The sequence below is a fragment of the Canis lupus genome, chromosome 9, assembly GCF_011100685.1.
Source record: "Canis lupus familiaris isolate Mischka breed German Shepherd chromosome 9, alternate assembly UU_Cfam_GSD_1.0, whole genome shotgun sequence".
Taxonomy (NCBI): domain Eukaryota; kingdom Metazoa; phylum Chordata; class Mammalia; order Carnivora; family Canidae; genus Canis; species Canis lupus.
The window spans coordinates 24,024,498-24,047,631 of record NC_049230.1 but is presented as its reverse complement, the minus strand read 5'-3'; the positions used below and the strand labels follow the sequence as shown (position 1 = coordinate 24,047,631).

Here is a 23,134-nt window from a genome sequence, read left to right as displayed (position 1 = left end):
CAATTAGTAAGTTGCTTCACTCAATTACCTTGACATTTCAAGATCCAAAAGAACATTCCAGGGAACTATTCAGCATTTTCAAAGAAATAAAAGAAATCTTTAGGAGGGAATTGAGATACAAAAATATACGCCGGAATAAAGGAGAGAGAGATGACATAACACAAAATTGAAAAGAAAACTAAAATTCAGTCACAGAATTTAAACTCTCAATGAAGGCTCTAAAGAGCACAACTGAATTGAAGGAAAACTAAGTAACTGTAGTGAAAGACCATTCTGATTTGGTGTGTTTGGATATGATTCAGCCACGTATCTATGCCACAATTTCTCTTTCATCAGATAAGTATACTTGTCATAAGGAGTACCTGGCTGGCTCAGTCAGAAGAGTAGATCTTGATCTCAGCGTAGACTTCAAGTCCCACTTTGGGTGTAGAGATTACTTAAATAAATAAAACTTTCTTTTTTTAAAAAGGGATACTTGTCATATAATGATATGAGCATAGGCAGTTGTGTTTTCTTAAATATTTCCTGCAATAATTCCTGTATCCCATTTTCCTACTTGGAGAAACCATTGGTAATTTAAGTATAAGTAATTCATACAAGCTGGGTTTGGCTGAGTCTGAGAAAAGACTAAACTAGTGCTTAATCTGGTTTCACCTCTTAATTCCAACAGTTACTTTTAAACCACGCTATTTATAACTCTTGTTATTATTAGCTCTTATAAAACAATAAACTAAGAAATAGCTATAACCATAGACACTCACGAGGCATTTGTGTAAATCATAAATACAGGCATTTAAACTTCTGGATCATTGTCTCCTTAGAAATTAGTCTTCAGGGATCCCTGGGTGGCGCAGCGGTTTGGCGCCTGCCTTTGGCCCAGGGCGTGATCCTGGAGACCCGGGATCGAATCCCACATCGGGCTCCCGGTGTATGGAGCCTGCTTCTCCCTCTGCCTGTGTCTCTGCCTCTCTCTCTGTGTGTGTGTGACTATCATGAATAAATTTTAAAAAAATTAGTCTTCAATCATCCCCAAGTTAATATTCAATTACTAAGATAAATTTGAAATTCTTCCCTAGAGCACAGAATATAAGTTTTAAAAGATGAAAATAAAGGAATAGGAAGAGAACAAATGGTTGAGAGCAAGCCAAAGAATTACACATGTCCCTGAAAAATAAATACTAACTGGATAAGAGGTACTCAGAGACAAAATTAAATAAAATTTTCCTAAAATAGGGGAGGAGGGAGGCCAACTTATGAAGGCTGAAAGATTTACAAGTTTTCATTCAAGATCAATGAAGAGTATTTAGTTTAAATTTTGAAAATAAATAAATAAATAAATAAATAAATAAATAAATAAATAAAATTTTGTATATTGGTTACAAACACAATAATATAGGAATGTTCTTAACGTATGGAACCACAGAAACAAAGAGGATATCAGAGGAAAGAGAAGCAGACAACAAATTTCAATGAATTTTAGGAATATAGGTAGCAGATGGAGGATTAGCATCTGATTAAGCAAGATGAACAGCACCCTAAAATGTAGCTACACCCTGAAATGCCTACAAATAGGATTAGCAATAGGTGAGCTGATTTACCACTAAATATTTCATAAGAGGCTCAGGACTTGGGAGTATCAGGCACAGTGGCAAGTGGAGTTGAGGCATGGTGCTGAAAATTGGTAGGTTGGCTAAAAGTCTAAAATTATAGGGTATTGAGGTGTCCATGACTGCTTCCTACCCTGAGCAGGCATATATGTCATAGAAGAACAGTATTATTGTCTAAAGAAAATGAGAACATACATGGGACTTGGGCATGCCAAAGACAGTGGCTGAGAAAGGTGAGTCAAAGTTGAGCAAAATATTTGTAAAAGAAAAAATTGGACCTTCAATTTCTCTTTTCATATCTCATTCTTAGAGTGCTGTCAGCCAGGGAAAAATTTGAAAGGAGAACTAAATAATATCTTAGAAGAAAAGACCTCTCTGCAGTCCTCTCAGTTTCATTGTGAAGGCCCCAACCTAATAAATCAGTTCCTGGTGGTGTGGCAATAAATATTTAACAACCAGCAATCTGGGAGGAAGTGTGCCCTCACTTGTAGCATTTGCTGATGTCTCTTGAAATGACCATGGACAATTTCAACCTCCCAACGTGATGTCACTGAATGCAGAATTGGGAAATAGGTGCACATTTAGCTTTTTTGCAAGCTATTTGCAGCACATCATTAACAGTTCCCCCATCCGATCATCCTTTTGTGTCACCTGAAGTGAAGCTCAAGGGTTGATTAGCCCCTTCCCCCATACACACAAAATAGCTTTTGTGCAAGCTCTAGTGCCTTGTTCTTTTTTAAAATTGTTATTATTGTTACTGTTATTATTATTATTATTATTATTATTATTATGTTTTGTTTTGAAACATGAACAGTCAAAGATCATCAAATATTTGAGCAAAACCTCCAATATGAAAGAGTCTAAATAAGCAGTTAAATAGAATTGGAAAAACAGAGATACTGGAAGCAAAAAACAAACAAACAAACAAACAAACAAACAAAAAACTCCCTCTTCCAGTGAATATATTTAGAGATATGAGAAGATCTTTCATCCATAAAACAAGTATAAAAATATTTGGAGAAGAAGAAAGAATTTTCAGAATTAGAAACACAATAAGAGGAGCACCTGGGTGGCTCAGTGGTTGAGCATCTGCCTTTGACTCAGGTCGTGATCCTGGGGTGCTGGGATTGAGCCCCACATTGGGCTCCCTTAGGGAGCCTACTTCTCCCTCTTCCTATGTCTCTGCCTCTCTCTTTGTCTCTCATGGATAAGTAAATAAAATCTTAAAAAAAAAGATAAGAGAATTTAAAAGTCAATAACAGAATCAGAAGACAAAGAGCAGAAACTCTCTAAAAAATAATAATAGAGAAAAATTAAAGTTAGGAAATAAAATTAAAGAATCAGGTAAAGATATCTACCATGTAATTAAAGAGAGTCGAGGAGAAGGGCATCTGACTAGCTCAGTTGATAGAGCATGCTACTCTTGATCCCCGTGTCATGAGTTCAAGCCCCACGTTGGGCATAGATTGCTTAAAAAAAAAAAAAAAAAAAAAGAATCAAGGAAAAAGGAATGGATAAAAGGGAAACTTTCTATGAATGAAGAACAAAGTCTCTGAATTGATAGATCTTATTCAGTGCCCCAGAATAATACATGGGGGGGGGGAAATACTTTAGACTAAATCATATAACCATGGGGATCCCTGGATGGCTCAGCAGTTTAGCGCCTGCCTTTGGCCCAGGGCGCGATCCTGGGGTCCCGGGATTGAGTCCCACATCGGGCTCCCGGCATGGAGCTTGCTTCTCTCTCTGCCTGTGTCTCTGCCTCTTTCTCTCTCTATGTCTATCATGAATAAATAAATAAAAATAAAAATTTTTTTAAAAATTAAAAAAAATAAATCATATAATCTGGAATATCCAAAGCACTGGAATTAAGGGAAGATCCAAAAACATAACACAAAGAACCACTAATCAAAATGACACCAGACTTTTTAAGGGCTATAGTGAAAATTAAAATGGAGAAATGGACAAAGGAGAAATGCCTTGAAAATTCCAATAAGAAATTATTTCCAACCAAAGCTTTTATACCCAATAAGCTATCACTCAGATATGCAAGTGAAATACAGGCATTTTTGGACATGTTAAAAACTCAGAAGTTTTATCTCCTGTGTACCAAAAAGCTCCTCAGAAAATAAAAGAACAAATAAACAAACAAAAGGACATGTGGTCCAAGATATAGGAGATCCAACACAAGAGAGACACTTGGATGGCTCAGCGGTTGAGCATCTGCCTTTGGCTCAGGGTGTGATCCCAGAATCTTGGGATGGAGTCCCACATCAAGCTCCACATGGGGAGCCTGCTTCTCCCTCTGCCTATGTCTCTGTCTCTCTCTGTGTCTCTCATGAATAATTTTTTAAAAAGAGAGAGAGACATGAAAGGAAATCCTCAGACTGATGGTGAAGGAAAAATCCTAGGATAATGGCTAGGCAGTACATTCCACTGCTACCATACAGCATGAAAATTATCTCCCCTCTCCTTGTATGTGTGCTGGCCTTGACTAATAGAATGTCATGGGAGTGATGCTGTTTCAGTTCCAGACATGCCCTCTGGAGGCCTGGAAGCTCCTGTCTCACTCTTTTGGAGCCCTGAGCCAAGAAGTTTGACTACATTGCTGGAGGGCAAAGTCCAGCCATAATTTGATGTTCTCCATCTGTTGAATTAGAGACAGCATCTGTGGAAGAAAGCTTCCCCAAGTTAGTCTTCCAAAACCTATGGCTTAAAAATCAAACGTGACCTTACAAAGACCACCAAGTGTACAAAAAGGCAAATCCATTATGAGTGATAATCAGAAGAATCAATTTATTTAGAGAACACTCCTGCCAAACCCTCCATAAACACCCTCTAAGTACTATCTGGAATTGTCAAATACAAAGACAGAATGGTTGTGTGTAGAATGCTTACAGAAATAAAGAATGCAGGTATAAGGGAAAACATGCAACAGGAAATCATCAGGATTATACAATTTGGGGAGAAAATAGAACTCATAGAAATGCAAAGCATGGGGTGCCTGGCTGGCTCAGTCAGAAGAGCTTACAACTCTTGACCTTGGGGTTATGAGTTTGAGCCCCATGTTAGGTGTAGAGATTACTTAAAAATAATAAAAAATTAAGAACTAAAAAATGCAAAGCATAACATTAAAAAAACTTAACGGAGATGTACAAAAGAACTATGAAAAGTACCTTATAAACTGTGAAAATAAATTTCAATGAGTGGGCTAATTAGCACATTAGATATTGTTGAAAGTAGAATTGAACTAAAAGAGATCTCGAGAACTTATACATGCAGCATAGGAAGATGAGGAGGAAAAACATAATAGAGAGCTGTGAGACATGAATAATAATAGAATGAGAATGCCTGGCATCCATCTGAATGGAGTTCCAAAGGGTGAAATTGGAGGGAATACAAAGAAGTAAGGTTTAAAGAGATAATGATTGGGAAATTTAAGAATTAGTGAAAACCATGAATATACGGATTCAGGAAGTAAAACGTATCCTAAATATGATCAGGAAAAATAAAGGCATACCTTGTCACATCATAGCAAATCTGTTGCACATCATATATAACTAGAAGATCTGGAAAACAGAAAGAAAAAGATAACCTACAAAAGAATGATAATTAGGGTAGCAGCAGATTTCACAACAGAAGCCAGAAGACAGTGGAATAGCTTCTGTAAAATAAGAAAAAATTATTATCCATTAAAATTGTTTACTCAGCAAAATACCACCCAATAAAGATGGGAAAATAATAATCTTTGTAACAAACACGTTTATGCGGAATTTACAAAGAAACCGCCCAATAGGAAGTTATAAAGGATTTAGTTTAAAAAGTAGGAAAGTGGTTCCAGGAAAAAAGAGGCAGAAATGCAAAAAGGAATAGTGAACAAAGAGAATGGTGACATAAAGTTAAACCCAAGCAACTACTATCTCAACAAAGTGATACAGGAGTATAATCTGTGGGGATTAAAAAAGAACTGAAGGGGTGCCTGGCAGGCTCAGTCAGTTGAGTATGCAACTGTTGACCTTAGGGTTGTGAGTTTGAGTCCCACACTGGGGCAAAGAATTTATATATATATATATACACACACACACACACACACACATATATATATACACACATATATAAATTATATATATACATAAAGAGCTTACATATATATAATGGATAAATAAATAAAATCTTTTCAAAAAGAGATATATTTTGGTATTTTCAGTACCTTTTCATTAAGTGGTACATTTAATAGTGAACAGAAAATAGTAGTGAATCTTTATGAGTCAAATAACAAAGCATCAAAACATATGCCCCCACACTTCTGGGAAAAGTAAAGTGTATAAAATACAACTCCCTTCACTTATATCTAGTGAAGTGAACAAAAACCATTTAAAAACAGTGGGGGATGGGTGCTTCGCTGGTTCATTCGGAAAAGCATGCAACTCTTGATCTCAGGTTCATGAGTTTGAGCCCCACGTTGGGTGTTAGGTGTAGAGATTATGAAAAAAAAAAAAAAGCGCTAAAAAATAAAAATAAAAACAGTGGCCAAAAAGGGAGATAGGTACAATTTATTTTTTATTAAAAAAGATTTTATTTATTTATCCATGAGACACAGAGAGAGAGGCAGAGACACAAGCAGAGGGAGAAGCAGGCTTTAGGCAGGGAGCCCGACACGGGACTCAGTCTGAGGTCTCCAGGATCAGACCCTGGGCCGAAGGCAGCGCTAAACCACTGAGCCACCGGGGCTGCCCCTAGGTCTGATTTAATACCAATACTTAAGCACTCCAGAGAGTGACAGCTAAAGAGCCAGGGCCAGCGGAGGAGCAATCTGCATGCAGAGCACAGTATGACAGAACTCCTAATGTCATTTACAAAAGTATGAGCTTCTATATCTAAGGAGGATGGAACCAAATATGTCTTCTTATGTTTTCCTTGTTCTGACCAGAAAGTGATGAAAAATGGCCTATAGATAGAGACCAGGAGAGAAGGGGATGTGAAGTGTGAGACATGAAGTTTTGCAAGCTACAACAGAAGGGAACACCCCATGGCCCATGATGACACCCTCTGCATTAGAATGGGGTATGCTGGGCACCTGGGTGGCTTAGTGGGTGAGTGTCTGCCTTTGGCTCCTGGGGTCCTGGAATCAAGTCCTGCATTGGGCTCCCAGCAGGGGCTTCTCCCTCTGCCTGTGTCTCTGCCTCTCTTTCTCTCATGAATAAATAAATAAAAATCTTAAAAAAAAAAAACAAAAAAACTCACTTTTGGGCAGCCCGGGTGGCTCAGCGGTTTAGCATCTGCCTTTGGCCCAGGGCGTGATCCTGGAGTCCTGGGATCAAGTCCCACATCGGGGTCCCTGCATGGAGCCTGCTTCTCCCTCTGCCTGTGTCTCTGCCTCTCTCTCTCTCTCTCATGAATTAGTAAATAAAATCTTTAAAAAAAAAAAAAAGAATTGGGTATGCCCCACACTAGGGTGTAATCCCAAACAGAGTAATCCCAACTTCTGAACCTTTCCCATAAACTCTTTTCTTACCCTTAGGGAGCTCTTTCAGAAACTAGCTTTTAATTGTGAAAAACAAAAAACAAAAAGACAATGCTTACTGTTTATCTGGCCCTGTTCTAAACTCTTTACAGGTGCTAGTTTGAATCTTATGAAATTGCCAATGTTCACTAGTTCTTTAAAAAAAAAAAGATTTTATTCATTTATTCATGAGAGACATACAGAGAGAGGCAGAGACATAGGCAGAGGGAGATGCTCCCTACCGGGAGCCTGATGTGGGACTCGATCCCAGGATCCCGGGGGGATCATGCCCTGAGCCAAGGGCAGATGTTCAACCACTGAGCCACTCAGGTGCCCCGTTTGGCTGTTCTTGACCTATGAAACCAAACATCATTTCATATTATCCAATTTACATTTACTCTTTTAACCTTTGAACAATCCTGAGATGAAGATAAAGAGCCACAGTAGCTAGAAATGCAAAGCGAAATCAAAGCTGTTCTTTCCCGCAGAGCCTGCAGCCTCCTCCCAGCCCGGTCCCTTGGTCTTGCCCTCCAACCCTCCTCCACATGTCAGGGTGCCACACAGACGAAGGGGCCATTCTCTGTCCCAAGATGTCTTACAAAGTAGAATTGACATGGCCTTTCACTCCATTTATCCCCTAAAGGAGGCCAATCTGGATTCCTAGGAGGCTCAGGTTCTTGGGGCCTTCAGCTGCTGCTGGAGAGCCATGGTGCACTTTGCACTTCCCAGTGGAGTCCCCCATCCATGTCCCCTTCCAGGGCACTGAAGCAGGACACATTCTACAGTTTCATGTTTATTTTCAGAAAGTGATGAAGACAGAAGAAATATATCCAGACACCACTCTCTGTACAATAAATAGCCTCCCCGTTCCAAAAAAAATAAAAAAGGAAAAGGAAAAAAAGCGCGCACGCATACACACAACCAACCCCCCCACAAGACATTGCTTCTTGAGGTGTGCACCATCCCCCCCTTCCTAACCCTTTCCTCGAGACCCCCTGTCTCTGAGCGGGTGGGGCCCAGGCCAGCTGCCCCAAAGTCCTCGGAGTCCTGTCGCTGACCCTGGCTGGCTGGCCGGCTGGTGTAAAATCCACGGTATTTTTATTTTCACACACACACAAACAGAATTGCCCAAAGTTCATTCTACAAAGGAAGACAGCCAAGTCTCCAGTTCCCAGTCTGCCCCACCTGGCCCCCACCCCACCCCACGGACGAGGGGAAGCTCCTTTGTGTCCAAGACCTTCTTGTTCTGTTTTCTGTTCTCCAGCTGGGAACCCACAGCCAGAAGCAGCACCAGGTAAATGACTGTAGTTAGGGCAGAGGAAGGGGCAAGGGACACGCCTCTCAGGTTTCGCAGTGGGCCGGAAGCAGCGAGGGAACCCCAGAAGCCTTCTCAGCCCCCCTCTTCCTCAACCAACTACAAAAGGAGAAGGGACGGAGGGAGCTGGGGCCTCCCAGCCCGGAGTCAGTTGTCTGCATTAGCTGGTGTCCTCCAGCCCGATGACACGGTTTCTGTCATGTCATCGGCTCAATTGGGAAAATAGCTATAAAACTGGCCTTCAGTTTCCTTATCAAAAGGAGAAGGGGCCCCAGCAGGGGAGGAGCTGTCGCCACTGGAAGGATAGGGGGAGACGCGCCTCCTCTTAGAGTCTCCTTCACCCAGTCCCGAGTCACCGGACTCTGGCCGGATAGGGGTGATCTCAGTCCACACCGAAGGGGAGCCCTGGTCCTCTGGCCCCCGTCCCTCTGAAGCTCCAGGACCAGGTTCCATGGGGAGAGTCCGCATGGTGCGGAACCAGCCGCTTGGGCCCATCTTGGGAGGGTACTGGGGGGCCATTGGCCAGCCAGCTCCAGGCGCCAGGACGTCCTGGCCTCGGTAGTAGGACATGGTGGGTCCAGGGGCGGAGGGCAGGAAGGCAGGCTTCATGCTCACTGCCCGAAACTCGGCCTCATAGCTGTGGTCCCGGGGGCCCCCTAACCAATAGGGCTGGGAAGCCACGTCCTTGGCCTGCCCTGGAAGGTCGGGGTAGAAGCGGCTAGGAACGGGATACTGGCTGGGTAGGAGAGGAGAGTAGTGGTCTCCCCCAAGCAATTGACAGTTGGGTCCAGGTGGGGAGGGCACGCTGGTGTCAACAGATGCATACATGCTAAAAAATAAAAAGAAGAAGAAAAAGAAGGCAAAACAAACAGTGGTCACGAAGAGAACCAGTCACCTGTGAGCCTGCCTATTATTGCATGTCCCTCCCTGGACCCTCTGTGCCTGGCCCGCTGGCCCTCCAGCATCCATCCCACCTCCTCCCACTCCCTAGCGGCAAAGATATGCTCCCGTGTTTGGAGTCAAACCTCCATAGGCCCTTGGTGAGCTAGAACCAGTGGCACTTACGACTCAAAGTTTTCCCGGAATCCTTTGGCAAAAGGGTTATTATCAATTTTCAGCTGAGTGATCTAGAGAGAGGGGAAACAGAGGCACCTGAGTCCTGAGTCTGGGGCTAGGCAACTTCCAAATCCCCCACCAGGGAAGACTGCGGGCCCCACTGTCCCGTTCCTGCCCCTCGCAGCTCAGGCCCGCCAGCTGCCCTTACCTCCGCATTCTGGTAGGCGGTCACGGCAATGAACTGGGTCTCTTGGAAGGTGAAGATGTGTGTGTTGGAAGCGTTGCAGGCCGCCTCCGGCTCCCCATCGTTCACCTCAACGATGTGCAGCCGAGGCTGGTACTTATGGAGAGACTGGAGCACGATCATCTAAGAGAGAGCCGCATGCTTGTAGCCCTCTGGCCAGGCTAGAGGGTACCCTGAGGTCATCGCGTCCATTCCCCTGCCCTGCTACCGGGTAAGTTCCCCCAGGCCCTCCAGCTCTGGTCCCCAGCCTCTCCAGGGCACCAGTTCTGCCCTCTTTGCCTGTTTCCCACCCCGGGATGTCTACTGTGACCAAGGTATTAGCACAAGCAGGGCTTTTCAGGGGTGGGGCTGTTAACAGTATTGCTCAACTAGGAAAGACTTGGTATCCATTCTCTGGGCGGGGAGGGCCCACTGGCACCAACTCTATGCCCAGCATGGTGTACCAGTGACAGTGGCCTGGGGCTCAGTGAAGAAACCCGCAGGGCTGGCTTGGCCCATGCCATCCTGAATGCAATCCCGTGAGAGTCCACTCCCTCCCACCTCATCTTTGCAACACGCCCCCCCCCCCCCCCCCAAGGTGAGTGGAAAAAGAACCAAAGTCAGAGAAGAAGAAAAGTGACTTTCACAGAACAGAATCAGTCAGGGGAGGTGGAGGGTGCAAGGAGTCCCACCTGGGTCACATTATTAGAGGCCCCTTTGTTGTTGGTGAGCTTCAGTTTCCCGAACGAGACTTCCTGGCGCATCCAGTGCGCTCCAGTGTTGGGGGAATCTGGGTGGACGTACAGGCGGTTTCCTGTGGACAGTGAACCTCTTTGGCACGCAGCCCCTGGGGACCAGGCCCCTGGTGATGGGCGGCTTCTTCGCCCATTCTAGGGTGGCAGGGGGAGGACCGGATAGGGCAGAGAACTGAGTAGAAGACAGGTTAAAGCAGACTAGAGTAGACAGGACAAACAGAATGGGAGTGAGAAGCGGGAGGGGATAAGGGTGAGACCAGGAATTCAATCTTAGGTCTGGTGGGGCAGGGGCTTGGGGGTTCCTCCTGGATCCACCAGGGGGCGCCCAGTCTCGGAGAGAAAGAGTGCCCACCGCTCCCCAGGGCACTCCTACCTGGCATGCTGCCCTCAGCCTTTCCACACTGCACCCACTTGCCGCTCTGATACCGCCAGTGGTGCTGGTCCACCAAGACCACGTCCACGAACATCCGGTAATGGCTGGTGGGCTCCAGCCCCGCCACAGTAAATGACAAGAACGGGAACATCCGCCTGAAAAGAGAGAGACCCCCCAGCATCTGTCAGCCCCCCGACCTCACAGCCAGCTGACCCTGCGCAAAGGCTTTCGGTGGTGTCCTAGAGGCACTTCCATCTGGTGAAAGAACCTACTGGAAATGATCAGGGAGTGTGCCAACCAGTTCTTAAGCACCACCATATTTTAAAAATTAAATTAGGGCAGCCCCGGTGGCGCAGCGGTTTGGCGCTGCCTTCAGCCCAGGGTCTGATCCTGGAGACCCGGGATCAAGTCCCACGTCCGGGCTCCCTGCATGGAGCCTGCTTCTCCCTCTGCCTGTGTCTCTGCCCCTCTGTGTGTGTGTGTGTGCGTGTCTCTCATGAATAAATAAATAAAATCTTAAAAAAAATAAAAATTTAATTATATAAACTTACAATTAAGTACATTACATTATAAGCCAAGGTACTAAATCATCAAAAATCATCACTTCTCAGTTCATTTGCTACAGTTCACTATCATCTCTGCTCTTTTTTTTTTTTAAAGATTTTATTTATCCATTCATGAGAGATACAGAAAAGCAGAGACACAGGCAGAGGGAGAAGCAGGCTCCCTGTGGAGAGCCCAATGTGGGACTCGATCTCAGAACCCTAGGATCACACCCTGACCCAAAGGTAGACTCTCAACCACTGAGCCACCTAGGCGTCCCTCATCTCTGCTCTAGAGGTGACTTACACCTCTTGTTCCTGTATGACAGAAATACCAGACAGCCACTGCCTGGCTCTTCCCGACTCTGCATTCAGTGATACCACGTGCGAAGCTCGAAATCAGCCATCACGGGAGTATTTACACCACGGAAATCAGCAAATGCTGTGAATCAGGGCTTTTTAAATGTTTCTCTTTTTCTTTTCTTTTCTTTTTTTTTTTTTTGGTGGGGTGAGCTAACATGAGGGATAGTTTTACCTCACCAAGGAAATTGTCAGTTCTTTTTCTTTTCTTTTTAAGATTTTATTTATTCGGGCAGCCAGGGTGGCTCAGCAGTTGAGCATCGCCTTCGGCCCAGGGCATGACCCTGGGGTCCGGGGATCGAGTCCGATGTCGGGCTCCCTGCATGGAGCCTGCTTCTCCCTCTGCCTGTGTCTCTGCCTCTCTCTCTCTCTGTGTCTCTCATGAATAAATAAATAAAATCTTTAAAAATTTTTATTTATTCAAAAGAGACACAGAGAAAGACGCAGAGACACAGAAAGAGAAGCAGACTCCCTGCTGGGAGCCCAATGCGGGGGCGGGGGGGGGGGGGGGGGGGGGGGGGGGGGGGGGGAGGGGGGGGGCTCGATCCCAGGTCCCTAGGATCATGACCCGAGCCAAATGCAGATGCCTAACTGACTGAGCCACCTAGGCGACCCTCAGTGTTTTTCTCTCAGAGAGTCAGTTGCCAGATATTAGCTGCATGCCACTGTTGCTAACCTTAGTCTGCTTCCTGGTGAGGAGCAAAGCCACAAGCCAGCCCCCTCAGGCACTTCCCTGTAGGCCCTCATGCCTCAGTCCTCCAAGCTCTGGTGTGGTCTTGGTCCCCGACCCATCTTTCCATGGTGGCTGGCCATCACCGTGCTAACACTCCCAGCCCTGTGGCACCCACGCTCTCCCTGCCCCATCCTCCTGGGCCTGGTGTCTGTAGTATGGCCTGCCCCAGGCCTGAGCCTTCAGAGAAGTACCCAAAATCCTAGATGGAACTTCCCATCCACCTGAAAGAGTTCTGTTAAGCACAATCCTCACACTCAAAGTCCTGCTTCCCAGGAAAAGTGGAGGAAGTTGAGGTTGGGATGCTGCCCTAACCTCCATTGTGGCAGTGTAATAGATTCTGAGAAGGAAGCACTTCCATACCACAACCATCTCTGTCACTTCCACCATCTCCACCCCCACCTGCACCATCACTACAATCCCACCTTCACCAACACCCCCCATCACCACTATCACTACGACCAACATCACCATCCCCACCTTCACCATCACTACAACCACCACCTCCACCAACACCCCTCATCACCACTGTCACTACAACCACCATCACCACCCCCATCACCACTATCACTACAACCACCATCACCACCCCCACCTGCACCATCACTACAACCACCACCTCCATAGATACCCTCCATCACCACTATCACTACAACCACCACCTCCACCACCACCCCCATCACCACTATCACTACACCTATCACCACCAACACCCTCCATCACCATCACTACAACCACCACCTCTACCATCACTGCCCCCGTCACCAAACCATCACTTCCATTATCACCATCACTACAATTATCCTTTCCACCACCAGTACCAACACCAATACCATCGCTAATTCTAATGGGATAGCTTTTCTTTTCAAACCCAAAGAGGAAGAACAGAATTTTCCGGATGGCAGAACCAAATCCTCATCAGAACTACTTTTCATTCCCACACACCTCTCCCCTCCTCCTATGAGAAGTCATGGGAAGAAAGACACCAGTCCATGAGTCAGGAAACCTGGAGGAGGGAGAGTTCCAGAGGCCTAGGAATACTTTGGGGTGCACCCTAGTCCCCAGAAGCTCCCCGAGCAACACCATTAATAACCTTGGGAAGGTCTCCCCACAGTCCTGTCTTCTCCAGACTCTCCTATGCTGAGAAAAAAAAAAAAAAAAGAGAGAGACTTACTAGCCCCATCCCCTGGAGTAAGTTAATTCCCAAACCAAACCTGCTTCTTCACCCAAAAATGGAGACAAGAACTCTTATCCATTTTTCCTCTGAGAGCTGTGAAGCAGTTTGAAAGATGTGAAACTCAGCTCATCCGGTCCCTCCTCCACCCAACCCTCTTGCAGGCCCAGAGCTATCAAGGCCCTCTCGCCTGGTGGAAGGACCCCGAGCAAAAGTCCAGGCTCTAGCTCCAGGCTCTGGGTTTCAGGGGCTCAGTGGGCCAGTTGGCTTGAGAAATCAAAGGTCAGGGATGGGACCTGGAGCGATTAAGGCTGCTGGGACAGTATTTTCAACGCATCTCTACTACTAATTCATTCTATGACAGTGGTCAGGTTGCTCGGGTTTTTTGTATTATAACCAGTTCCTATCCAAACTTGTATGAATAAAGGAAGAAAAGGATATATTCATTGTGCCTCTCCTTAGCAGCAGCCAGTTCACCTGAGATGTAAAATGTTATTTCCAATTTTATACTCAAAGAAACCAAGGATCGGAGAGCCGAGGTGACGCTCCTTGGTGAGAAACAGAGTCTGTGTCTCCTGACATCGGCAACCATGCTGTAGGTGTTCATCTCTCTACCCTGCTTATCTCTGGTGGAGGGAAGTGAAGGAGACACGGGAAGAGATGGAGGAAAGGAAGAGGAGAAGGAAGGTCTCGTTTCACCCTAAAAGTCTAGAATCACTGCCAGCTGGAATCCCAAAATAGCCCCTGCTTTACATGACACTTTGCTGGGAAGGAACAGGGTCTGGTGCCAAACTAAGCTCTCCAGAAAGACCACTTATCATTCTGCCCTGAGAGGACAGAGCCCAGGACTCTAAATTCCTCCACTGCTGCTCAGGACTATCCCATCTTGAAATGAGATAGTCCCATCTTGAAATGACTCGCAGGGTCATCATACTACACCCCCGCCCTATCCTGAACACCTCTGATACGCTCCAATTCACCATCATCACGTACAAGTCACAAGGAGGCAGTTTCTTCTAAGTCATGTTGGCAAGATGTTTTAAAACTGATTGTCTAATGCCAATGAGTCTGTGGGGAAATGGGTGCTCTCACACACTCTTCGTGGGGGTGTAAAATAGCAGCATCTTTCAGAAGGATACTCCGGCAGTGCCTTGGACCTATCGAACTGTAAACTGCTCAGGCATCAAAGGATCTCCTCCTTCCATCAACCTCAGACCCAACTTAGTAGAAATCGGACAGCCACTAGCAAACAGCCAACAGAAAGTAAAGCTGTATTCATCTGCCCCAAGAGAAATGAAGCCAGTAAGTCCAAATTAAAGCAGGCTTAAAGCTTCAATAAACAAACAAACAGACAAACAAATTGTTTGAAAGATCTAAAAAGTTCTCAAGGTCAGGAATGTAGGCAAGGGGAGGCCACCATGGCTATGAGGCCAGTGATCAATGATGGAGGACAGGGTGGCACTGTATTGTTTTCTCGACCGCTAAATTCACACACGCACACATAAATGCAAATTGAGCTTCTTAACAACAGAGCTACCCAAAGTTATCTTAATTATAATAATCAACTAATCACACCCAGAAAAGTGGGGATTGCCAGCAACGAATGCACACCCACACACCCACACACACAGACGCCCGCCTCTCTCTTCCTCTACTGAGAACGTCTACCATCAACTCTTCGATGCACGCTGACACATTCACAGCACACATACACACACCCAGCACCACACCAAAACACAGCACAAGCCCGGGGTAGACACCCCGAATCTCCACAAACACGCAGAGTGGAACTCCAACATTTCCAACTGGCCAGTCCAACATTGGGTCTCACTTTCTTCTCCCCACCTCAGAGACTGGGTCAGGCTCTGGTGCTGGGAAGTGCCATCCCCCAATGCCCAATCCCGTTGCTGCCCATGGAGGACAGACTATGTCACTTGTCCATACTGAAGGAGGGGTCTTGGGTGGGTGGGAGAGGAAGGATTTGGGAGGGAGTGAGTCAGCCCAAAGGCAAAAAGGCCGTGGGGCTGTGGGTGGGCCTGGGCTAGGAGGATTTTTCAGAAAGGAAGAAGGCCGTGGGTGATGTGGTAGTGACTGGCAGGTCACTGGAACCCACAGAGGGACAGTCAGCCCTCCAAATGGGAGAGAAAGGGTGCTGTTCTCTGAGCCCTTGATCTTCAGAAGCCAGTAGCAGAAGGAAATGGCCGCCGAGTTCCCAGATCTCTGGAGCCCAGGTTCAGGTACCTGGGTGATGTGGGCTGGTGGGGCTGAACTGGGGCCTCTGTGTTCTCTGTCCCCTCCACCCCACCACAGGGCCTCTGAGGTCTGATTTGAGGGGAGGGACCAAAGAAAATGGTGAGGGGCCACTGCCCTCTTCCAACGGGGACCCCATGGTGTCGGAAGCCATCCCTCAGATAGATGGAAAGCATAAGGATTGTGAAACACACATACACACACACACAATTATGAAATGATCAGGGAAATTTGATGATATTTATGAAATTCTTCGCAGTATTGCTAACAATATTGTGTTTACTTTTAAAACGCCATTTTTAGGGGACCTGGGTGACTCAGTTGAGTGTCCAACTCTTGATTTCAGTTCAGGTCTTGATCTCAGGGTCATAAGATGGAGCCCCATGTTGGGCCCCATGCTGGGTGTGAAGCCTGCTTAGGATTCTCTCTCTCCCTCACCCCCAAATAAATAAATAAATAAATAAATAGAATTGTAAAAAGCTATGTTTAGATCTACATAGAGAAATTTTAAGAATGAAGGAATAGGGGATCCCTGGGTGGCTCAGTGGTTTAGCGCCTGCCTTCTGCCCAGGGTGTGGTCCTGGGGTCCTGGGATCAAGTCCCACATCAGGCTCCCTGCATGGAGCCTGCTTCTCCGTCCGCCTGTGTCTCTGTCTCTCTCTCTGTGTCTCTCATGAATAAATAAATAAAATCTAAAAAAAAAAAAAAAGAATGAAGAAATATAATGCCTAGGATCTACTTACTAAATACTTAACACCATCACAATGCAATTGCAGACTAGGCGGTGGGAGGCAGAAGCAAGGATAAAGAAGAAACAAGATTGGCCCAGTAGTAACAACTGTTGAAGCTGGGTGATGGGTAGATGCAGGCCTGTGAGGTTTTTCTCTGTACTTTTGTACATATTGGAATTTTTCATAATAAAAGAAAGTAGGTGTATGGATCTAAAAGGGAGACAACAAAACTTGTCAAGAGAGAATTATTCAGCAAGAACATAAAGGAAAGAAGGAAGCCACAGGGGTAGTGGCGGTGACCTTGCAGAGACACATCCCCGTGAGACACCCCCTAACCAGGCTGCGGGCAGCCCACAGCCGGCCCCACACCCACCGGATCCCTGAAGTTCTGGCCAGTGGTCTGCCCAGCCCACCCCTCAAGACTTGAAGGGCAGGGCCCTGGCAGCAGGTTGTAGGGAGACCTCGGGCCAGGCCCCAGAGTGGGAGGGCTTCCTGAGTACCCAAGAGTACAGGCCTGAGTTCAGGTCTGCTGAGTGACCGAGGACAAGCCACCAGCTGTCCCCATGCCTCGTGTCCCTAGCTGTGAATGGGGAGACCTCTCTACGTACGGAGCACACGGTGAAAGAATGGAAATGAAAGCACTCTGAATGCATCAAGGCCGTTGGACAGCAGAGGCGGCTGTTTTTACTCCTGGCCTCGAGGGGCTGGGTTTGGGTGCCCGTTCTGCCAGCGACAGGTGTGCTGTGTAACCTCGGAAGAGTCTCTTCCTGTCTCTGAGCCCATTTCCCTGTCTGTGAAGGAAGGGGACTGGAGAGGATCTCCTGGGTCCCCTCCAATTCAGACTTGAGAGGACTAAGAAGCCTGGGCTGTGCCTGGGAGCACTCAGAGGGGGCTAGGGTTAGGGGGACGCAGAGAGGAATTATCAGAAGGCTGAGGGCATAAAGGCCACACCAGAAAAGAAAAGGCCAACTTTCCTGGGTTCATCCCAGAGAAAGAGGAACAGCTCAGCCCCTTGGAGCTATTTGTGGTTGGTGGATCCATCCCTCCATCCCAGACCACCCCACAGAAATCCCTGGAAAGGAAGAACGTCCCAGCAATGCCTAGATGGAATGCCAATCCCCCTGGGCCTGCATGGCTTCCCCACTCTTTTCCTAAGCCCCACACTGGGTATCTGTCCCTTCAACTCCTCCTGGCCGCACTGATGACACAGGTCCTCCACGCAGAGGTCCTCCCTGGTCCCCTGCCTGAGCAGGCCCTTACTGGGAGGGATGGGTGCAGGCTTTCACATGCCAGACCCAGGCAGGGCCCACTCGGCATTGCTTACTAAACAAATACCGCACCGGTGGCAAGTTTCTCTTTCTTTCCCCGGAAGCAGTACCCTTGGCCCCAAACCCTACCCCTCTTGCACTGGGCTCAGGGGATCCTGAGCCATGGACCCATGGGTTCCCAATGCTGGATCCTACCCTGGAAAGTATCTGGCCAGGGGTGAGGCAAGACTTTCAGGGGACAGACCTGGGAGGGAGCAGAGTGAGACTGGCTGCCAGCTGGGGTGGGTGGGTTAGCTTCACCTGCTCAGGCCCATGGGTATGTGTGCTCTCCGGTGGGGCCTGTGCCTAGAAGGGATCTGTGCCCCCCACACACTTTACCATCCCCCCCAAACACACTCACACCAGACATATGAGCTCTCAAAGTACTACCGGAAAGGAAACTTGGCAACTGCTCCTCCATGTCACCAAATCCTAGGGCTTACCCACCTCCCAAAACTGACCTGTGCACAACAGCAGCAAAAAGCCTGGGAGAGGTGTGCGGTGGGAGGGTGGGAGTAAGAGAGGTGGGGGTAGAGTGGGGATAAGAGAGATGGGGGGGTAAGAAAGGTGGGGGTGGGGGTAATGAAAGGTGGGGGGGTGGCGCTGGGTTACTGGTCACAGCACAGGACCCTGCCCTCTCCTCCATCTCCCCACACATAGGGGCAAAGAGGAGTCCTGCCCCATCAAATCCAAAACGCAGCCCCGCTCTGCTCACGGGGACCCCCCCATCGAGGTAGAAAGTGGGGCAAGGGCACACCCCAATTCCGGGTGAAACCAGAGGTACCTTCTCCCTCAAGCACGGTAACTTCGCATTGCACCCACTCTCTCCATCTCCCTCCTGAGTTCTGCCTGTTGGTGTAACTTTCTGGGAGAAAACAGCCCCCAGAACTTTCCTGTCCGCGCTACAACTCCCTCCTTGCTTCCCCCAAAGCCTAAGCCCCACTGTGAGCCACACCGAGACACTAGCAAAGTCTAGACAGGAGAGAGAGGAGAGGGAGAGGAGGGGAGAGGGAGAGGAGGGGAGAGGGAGAGGAGAGGAGGGGAGAGGGAGAGGAGAGGAGGGGAGAGGGAGAGGAGAGGAGAGGGAGAGGAGGAGAGAGGGAAAGGAGGGGAGAGGAGAGGGAGGGGAGAGGGAGAGGAGGGGAGAGGGAGAGGGAGAGGAGAGGAGAGGAGAGGAGAGAGGGAGAGGGAGAGAGAGGAGAGGAGGGGAGAGGAGAGGAGAGGAGGAGGAGGGGAGAGGAGAGGAGAGGAGAGGAGAGGAGAGGAGAGGGAGAGGAGAGGAGAGGAGAGGACAGGACAGGACAGGACAGGACCACCCCCGCCCCGGTCCGGCGGCCGCGCGTCTCACTCACCGCCCCTGCTTGGTGATGATCATCTCCGTCTGGTGCTGATTGAACTTGGACCACAACAGGTGGTTGTTGAGCGCGACTCTCAGCTTCCCCGACACCTCCAGCCCCGCCGGCAGCGCGTAGTCCTCGCGCGGCCCCGGGTAGAGCCCGGAGCGCGGGTCGGGGGCCGCGTAGCCGTCCCCGGGCTGGTAGCCCTCGGCGCTCGCCGCCGGCGGGAAGGGCTCGCCCACCCCGGGGAAGCCGGCCGCCTGGGGCCGGGGCGGGTAGGCGTAGGCTCCGAGGAAGCGGCCCGGCGGGGCGGGCACCAGGGCGCCCCCGGCGTAGGGCGCCCCCAGGCTGGCGCCCCCGCGACGGTCGGCCGCGTCCTGGGCGCCGGGCTCCGGGTAGAAGTAGCGGTTCTGCGGGTCGGCGCCGGGCGCCCGGCCCTCGTCGCTCGCCGGCATCGGCTCGGTGCCCGTCAGCATGTCTCCGCAGCCCCGCGCCACGATGCCCATCCGGGGCGGGCTGGCACCTTCCCGCAGCCGTCGGGGACCGGCCGCTCTCCGCGCGGGGGCGGGCGCGGGGGCGCGGGGGGCGGGGCCCGGGCGCGGGCGCGGGCGCGGGGGCGGGGGCGGGGGCCCCCAGCGGAGCCCGGCCTCGGACGCCTGGGTCCTGCGCCCGCGTCTGGCGGGCGCGCGGCAGCTCCCGGGCTGCGTCTCCAGCGGGCCGCTGTCACTAGCGTCGCGGCGCCTTTGCTGTGGCTTTATGAAGCTCCCTGGGCTCCCCCCACCCCACCACCTCGGCGCCGCCCCGCCTCACCCCGCCCCCTCGTGGCTAATAGTCGGCAAATTCTATGCAGTAGCGGAGGCCTGGAGGCCCCCACGGTGTGGCGAGTCCCCGCGCGCTCGCCCTTAAAGACCGCCTTCTGGAAGAGTCCACCCGTCCACCTGAAACGCCAGCCCGTTCCTCTCCTCTGGACCCTCGTGGACATTCCACCCATCCTTCAAGGCTCAGCTCAAAGGTCCCCTCCTACAGGAAGCCTTCGGTGATGGCGATGGCCCGGATGGGACTCACGGGGCGTCTGGCAGCGCTGGCAGGCAGCTCAGAGCAACCAGCAGGGTCTGCGCTCAAGTCCCAGCCGCTTAGGCCCCGAGCGGTCAACGGATCTCCTGAAGCGCTCCGTGCCCCCAGGCCCTGTGCTAAGTGGCTCCCCCCGCAGTGTTCCGTTCTTCCTCCAGCCCAGAGACCCAGGTGGGCTCTGTCCTATGCGGCTGGTTCCTCCAGCCCCCAGGCGGCCCTGGAAGCTGGCCCGCAGCAGGCACAGATCCTTGAAGGCGACTGCAAGGCTGCAACCGCAGGTTTGCAGGGCCCTGGGCCTGGGAGGGCAGCAAAAGCACCAAGAGTGCAATGACCTGCAGCTGCTCAGAGCCTTGGCCCTGGCTCTGCCTGTCACTCAGGTATGTGTGACCTGGGCAAGTCACTTCCCCTGCCTGAAAGGCAGCCTCACCTACCTCATCCGTAGAATGGGGGAAACACACTGATCTACTTTTCCGAGGGGCTGTGAGCCTTACCTGAGAGGCTGGGCCTGGGCAGCGCCTCGAGCCATCTGGAAAGCTACTCGCATCAGTTTCAGAGCTGGCTCACAGGAAGGACACCCACTTGTCCTGCGTGATAGGACCACCAGACCAGAGCTTTTCTTGCTCTTCCTTTTCTGTTGACTAACACAGTCTTTTTATGAAGAAAACAATCCCCGCTCCAGTTGAAAATAGCATTTTTGAGAGTTTTCCTGCATATAAGATAAAACATACTCATAGCAAATTTAAGCAGTAAAAGTAAAAATAGGACTGTATAAACCACCCCGAATCCCCCCCGCAAGAGGCAAACAGAATTACGATTTTGGTGAACACCCCTCCAGACATCACTCCCTGCACACAGCCCTTCTGTCTTTTGTGTGCGTGCACACACACATACACACACACAATTTTATATAAATACCACATGTGCTGCTTTGTAATGTGTATTTTTTTTTCACTCAACAAGGTGTCATGGAATTTTTTACATATAGATAAAGATTTACATTTTTAAGAGTGTTTTGAAAAATACTTTCACATTTTCATCATGTTAAAGGTTAACCTCTCCTTTCCCCACTCCCTCCCAGACCTCCTGGCTTCTCCCCTGGGGGCTGCCCCATCTCTACATCTCTGTCCCAGCCCAACAGGGCTTCACCCGTAGGGGTCCACGGGGACTCTCTGCTCCCAACTAGAGCTGAACCGAGAGGCAGGCTGGCAGGTGAAGGCAAAGCTGGGGATCCCAGGAGGCGGGCATGACCCAGGGAAGGTGGGGGAAGAGAGAAGCAGCCCATCCTCTAAGGATGGAGACCAGGTACACGACAGCGCGAACACCAGGGACTGGCACCTCCTACCCCTTTACCCACCATTTCCCCCATGCCTTAGGGAGGCAGGAAGTTTCTGCCTGCTGTTCCAAGTGAGGCAGCATTGCCTGAAAGAGATGACGACCTTGGGACCCTTGGCTACTTTTTGAGAAACATGAGAGATTTCAGTATGACTTCCCTGAATGACTAATTTCCCCAGGAGACTTGAATGCTGACATCTCTTTGGGGGGACATTTTTGCTAAGTACTTGGCTGTGGAAGGCCAAAAAGAGTCTTGTTCCTCCTTCTCTCCCCCTCCTCTTTTCCACATTAATCCTCAGATCAAGAGATCTATCCATCCCCCTGCCCCGGAACAGGATGCCCCAAGCTCCCACGCAGGTATCTAGGGCAGGGGGGATTATTAATCTCAGGATCAGATGGGCCTGGGAACACGTCCCTGGAGGAAGACAGTGGTTAGGGGCAGTCTCTCTTTAACCTGATGGGCTGTTACGGGATTGTCAACCCCAGATTCCTCACCCCCTTACTCCAATTTCTTTCACCCAAAAAAGAAAGTGCTTGTGAAAAGCGGGGGCTGAGTGGCCCTAGTGTCACCACTGCCAGTCCCGCCCCTCTGCCAGCTTGGGTGAGAAGAAGAACCCTGGCAGTGACACCTCCTCCTCCTGTTGCCACCTCATCCTCTTCCCAGGCCCCAGGGCTGGAGAGGTGGGAAAGGAGGAGCAGGAGGCCAGGCCCCCTGAGATCCCTTCACTTCCCCATCACTGTCCCTCCCGGCCCCTCTCCCATCCCATCCACCTGCTGAGCTTCCAGAAGGCTGGTCCACCAGGATAAGCAACACAAGGTGTGTGTCCAGGATTTGAGAGTCATGGTCTCCAATAAATATCACACGTTATGACACAAGCTGGATAGTGAATATGGGAAACTGAATGACCCACCAATTCATGGCCACCATTCATGGTCAAGCCCAGCAGGGCTGGAACCCTGGCCTCTTGACTCTTGATCTAAGTGTTCTTCCCACAAGAATGTCTGCCTTCCATTTTGAGTCAGAACAATAATAATTAATGAAAAGTCATGCAATCCCGTTGCAAACGGTTTGGAAAACAGAAAAGAAAATTGTCCCTAACCCACCAGCTTGGACGCTAGTTTTCTTCACCCTGTTGTCCTATGTACGTTTTCAAGGTTCCTTTTCAAGCTGATTTAAGACTCAAAATGAGAGGCAGCTGAGTGGCTCAGTGGTTCAGCGTCTGCCTTTGGCTCAGGGCATGATCCTGGGATCTTGGGGTCGAGTCCTGCATTCGTCTCCCCACAGGGAGCCTGCTTTTCCGTCTGCCTATGTCTCTGCCTCTCTCTGTGTGTCTCTCATGAATAAATAAATAAAATCTTAAAAAAAAAAAAAAGAGGAGGGGTTGCCTGGGTGGCTCAGCAGTTGAGTGTCTGCCTTTGGCTTGGGACGTGATCCTAGAGTTCTGGGATCAAGTCCAGCATCAGACTC

At 49.3% G+C, this 23,134-nt stretch overlaps 1 protein-coding gene across 1 annotated transcript; it reads right to left on the bottom strand.

Annotated features, from left to right (window-relative positions):
• Positions 1 to 7,890: 7,890 nt before the first annotated feature.
• TBX21 (T-box transcription factor 21) lies at positions 7,891 to 19,769 on the bottom strand. Its single transcript, XM_038546140.1, has 6 exons — positions 19,279 to 19,769; positions 10,833 to 10,987; positions 10,397 to 10,518; positions 9,690 to 9,848; positions 9,491 to 9,552; positions 7,891 to 9,254 (listed from the first exon to the last, which is right to left on the bottom strand). The coding sequence occupies exons 1-6, from the start codon at positions 19,767 to 19,769 to the stop codon at positions 8,636 to 8,638; spliced, it is 1,608 nt and encodes a 535-aa protein (XP_038402068.1). The 3' UTR covers positions 7,891 to 8,635.
• Positions 19,770 to 23,134: the final 3,365 nt, after the last annotated feature.

Coding starts and splice junctions, on each gene's coding strand:
- TBX21 (XM_038546140.1), bottom strand. CDS start 19,769: ATGGGCATCGTGGCGCGGGGCTGCGGAGACATGCTGACGGGCACCGAG. Junction 10,519..10,832: donor GGCTGAGGGCAGCATGCCAG/GTAGGAGTGCCC, acceptor CACTGTCCACAG/GAAACCGCCTGTACGTCCAC. Junction 9,849..10,396: donor CCTCTAATAATGTGACCCAG/GTGGGACTCCTT, acceptor GCTCTCTCTTAG/ATGATCGTGCTCCAGTCTCT.